This window comes from Gavialis gangeticus, unplaced genomic scaffold, assembly GCF_001723915.1.
Source record: "Gavialis gangeticus isolate Ggan-Ray unplaced genomic scaffold, GavGan_comp1, whole genome shotgun sequence".
Lineage (NCBI taxonomy): Eukaryota > Metazoa > Chordata > Crocodylia > Gavialidae > Gavialis > Gavialis gangeticus.
Genome location: NW_017729014.1, coordinates 13,873,923 through 13,875,784, shown reverse-complemented (window position 1 = coordinate 13,875,784; position 1,862 = coordinate 13,873,923). Strand labels below are relative to the sequence as shown.

The 1,862-nt window shown below is 51.3% G+C and overlaps 1 protein-coding gene across 1 annotated transcript in view; it reads left to right on the top strand.

The window, feature by feature from the left end:
- Window positions 1–352: 352 nt before the first annotated feature.
- The window catches only part of NOC2L (NOC2 like nucleolar associated transcriptional repressor), a 94,655-nt gene continuing 93,145 nt past the window's right edge, over window positions 353–1,862 (top strand). Inside the window, exons 1-2 of the mRNA XM_019511553.1 lie at window positions 353–372; window positions 1,131–1,307. Of these exons, the coding sequence (XP_019367098.1) occupies window positions 353–372; window positions 1,131–1,307 (197 nt within the window). The remainder of the gene's footprint in view (window positions 373–1,130; window positions 1,308–1,862) is intronic.

The following is a 1,862-nucleotide window of genomic DNA, read 5'->3' as shown; positions in this document are numbered from 1 at the left end:
GGGGGCTGGCCGGCAGCTTGCAGCGCCCGCCTGGAGGGAGCTCCCCCTGGCGGCGGGGCGGGGGCCTCCAGCTGGGTCCAGCCCGGCCTGCAGGGCAGGGGCAGGGGTGCAGTGAGCCCCTTTGGGGGCTGTTTTGGGCTGAGCACCCCCTCCAGTGCCAGGGGCATGGGCACAATCCTTGTGCACCAGCTCTCCCCCATGTGTGGGGAAGCCCTGGAGTGCCTGCATGCATGGGCCCCTGGCAGGGGATAAGGGGCTGCAGGCGAAGCGTGGAGCCAGCTGGGCTGGCGGGTGCAGAGATCCCTTCCTGCTGGGCTGGGGTGGCGGTGGGGGCTTGCTGAGAGCACCCGGCATGGTACAGCCCACGGGCAGGTATCAGAGCCCCCTGCCATGCCATGGCCCGCACGGGCACGGGGACCAAGCTGTCGACTCCAGCCAGCATCTTCCAGTGGGATTTCCCACCCCGTGTGGCTGGCAGTTACAAGGGAGAATCTCATGGGCAACTAACCTGGTTATTTTTTTGTGGGGGGGTTGGTTTTAGTGTTTGGATTGCAGGCACTTATTGAAACAGGAGGCCTGTGGGCTTGCAGTTCTCCTTTCTGCGTGGAAGAAAGTGCTGAGAGGTTGTAAGCAAGCCACCTGGTCTGGCCTATGGTGGTATAAGACCGTCCTGCCCTCTGATAGCACTGCAGCATGCCAAGCACTATGCTTTGTGTGTAACCCCATCGGCACAGGGTCAGGGATGGTCCGATGTTATTACCCTGCCATGGTTTTATCCAAAGCTGGCTTTTTGGGAGTGTCTGCTGTGTTACAATCAAACCCCAGTATCTCCCGGACCCAAGGGGCAGTACTTTTATAGGTTAAGAACTGATTTCTTTATCTGCTGTGAAGACCCCTGGTGAAAACTGGCAGGAGCAGGATTTTATCAAGCCCTAAAGTTAGCTGTTTGGATGGTTGTTGACATCCAGATTAAACTTGCTGCTTTTCTTTGGTAAAAACTGGTCATGTTGAATGTTATGGTTTAGTTGGAATGGGCGGGATGTGATATGACATGAAACTGAATTCGGGTGCATTTCAAATCCTGCATGCACTCTTACCCTCTCTCTTTTCTCTCCTCCCTCTGGAACTAGGAAACTCGCGGATCTGAGCATAGATGAATTTTTAACCTCTGGGTTTGAGTCGGAATTTGAAGGTGACTTAGAAGAGACTTTGGAGCTGGCAGAAGAAGGCATTAAAGGGAAGCAAAGCCAGAATGAGGAGGAAGGTGGCAGGAAAAAGAAACCCGTCAAAATGAACATGGCAGAAAAGTAAGAGAGGTTTTTTGTATTTCACATTTCCCCAAATAGTCATTTAACACGTGGATTCTTGTGTTATCCTGAGATGCCCCTCAAAACATTTTCATTTCTAAGCAGGCCAGCATAAATAAGCTCAAAATAGACCTGGTTTGTTCTAGTCAGAAGGCGGGACAGAAACGAGCCAGGATCCCCTTAGCCAGACCGTGGGTCCAAACCTTTAGCCTGTACTAGGTCACATGAAGGTCCTGTCTCTGATACAAATTACAGCTTACTAGGGGACAGCTGTGTTGTTACTGGCTGAGCAGACTTGGTCCTGTCCATAATACGAGTGTAGCATTAAATTAAAGTTGGTTGGAAAAACTCGGGTAGACTTTTGACTCCGTTGCTGCCCTTGACGTTGCAGCACGTTGCATGTGCAATAAGTAGAAGGGCGACTCTTCTATCTGATGGAGTTAAGGGTAGATTTTTATTTTGCTCATTTTACAGTGAAAAGTTCCTGGGATTTTCTTTTTGTGCAGTTCGTAGTGATATACATTGCACCGTTTTTCCCCCCCTAACAGCATTTAA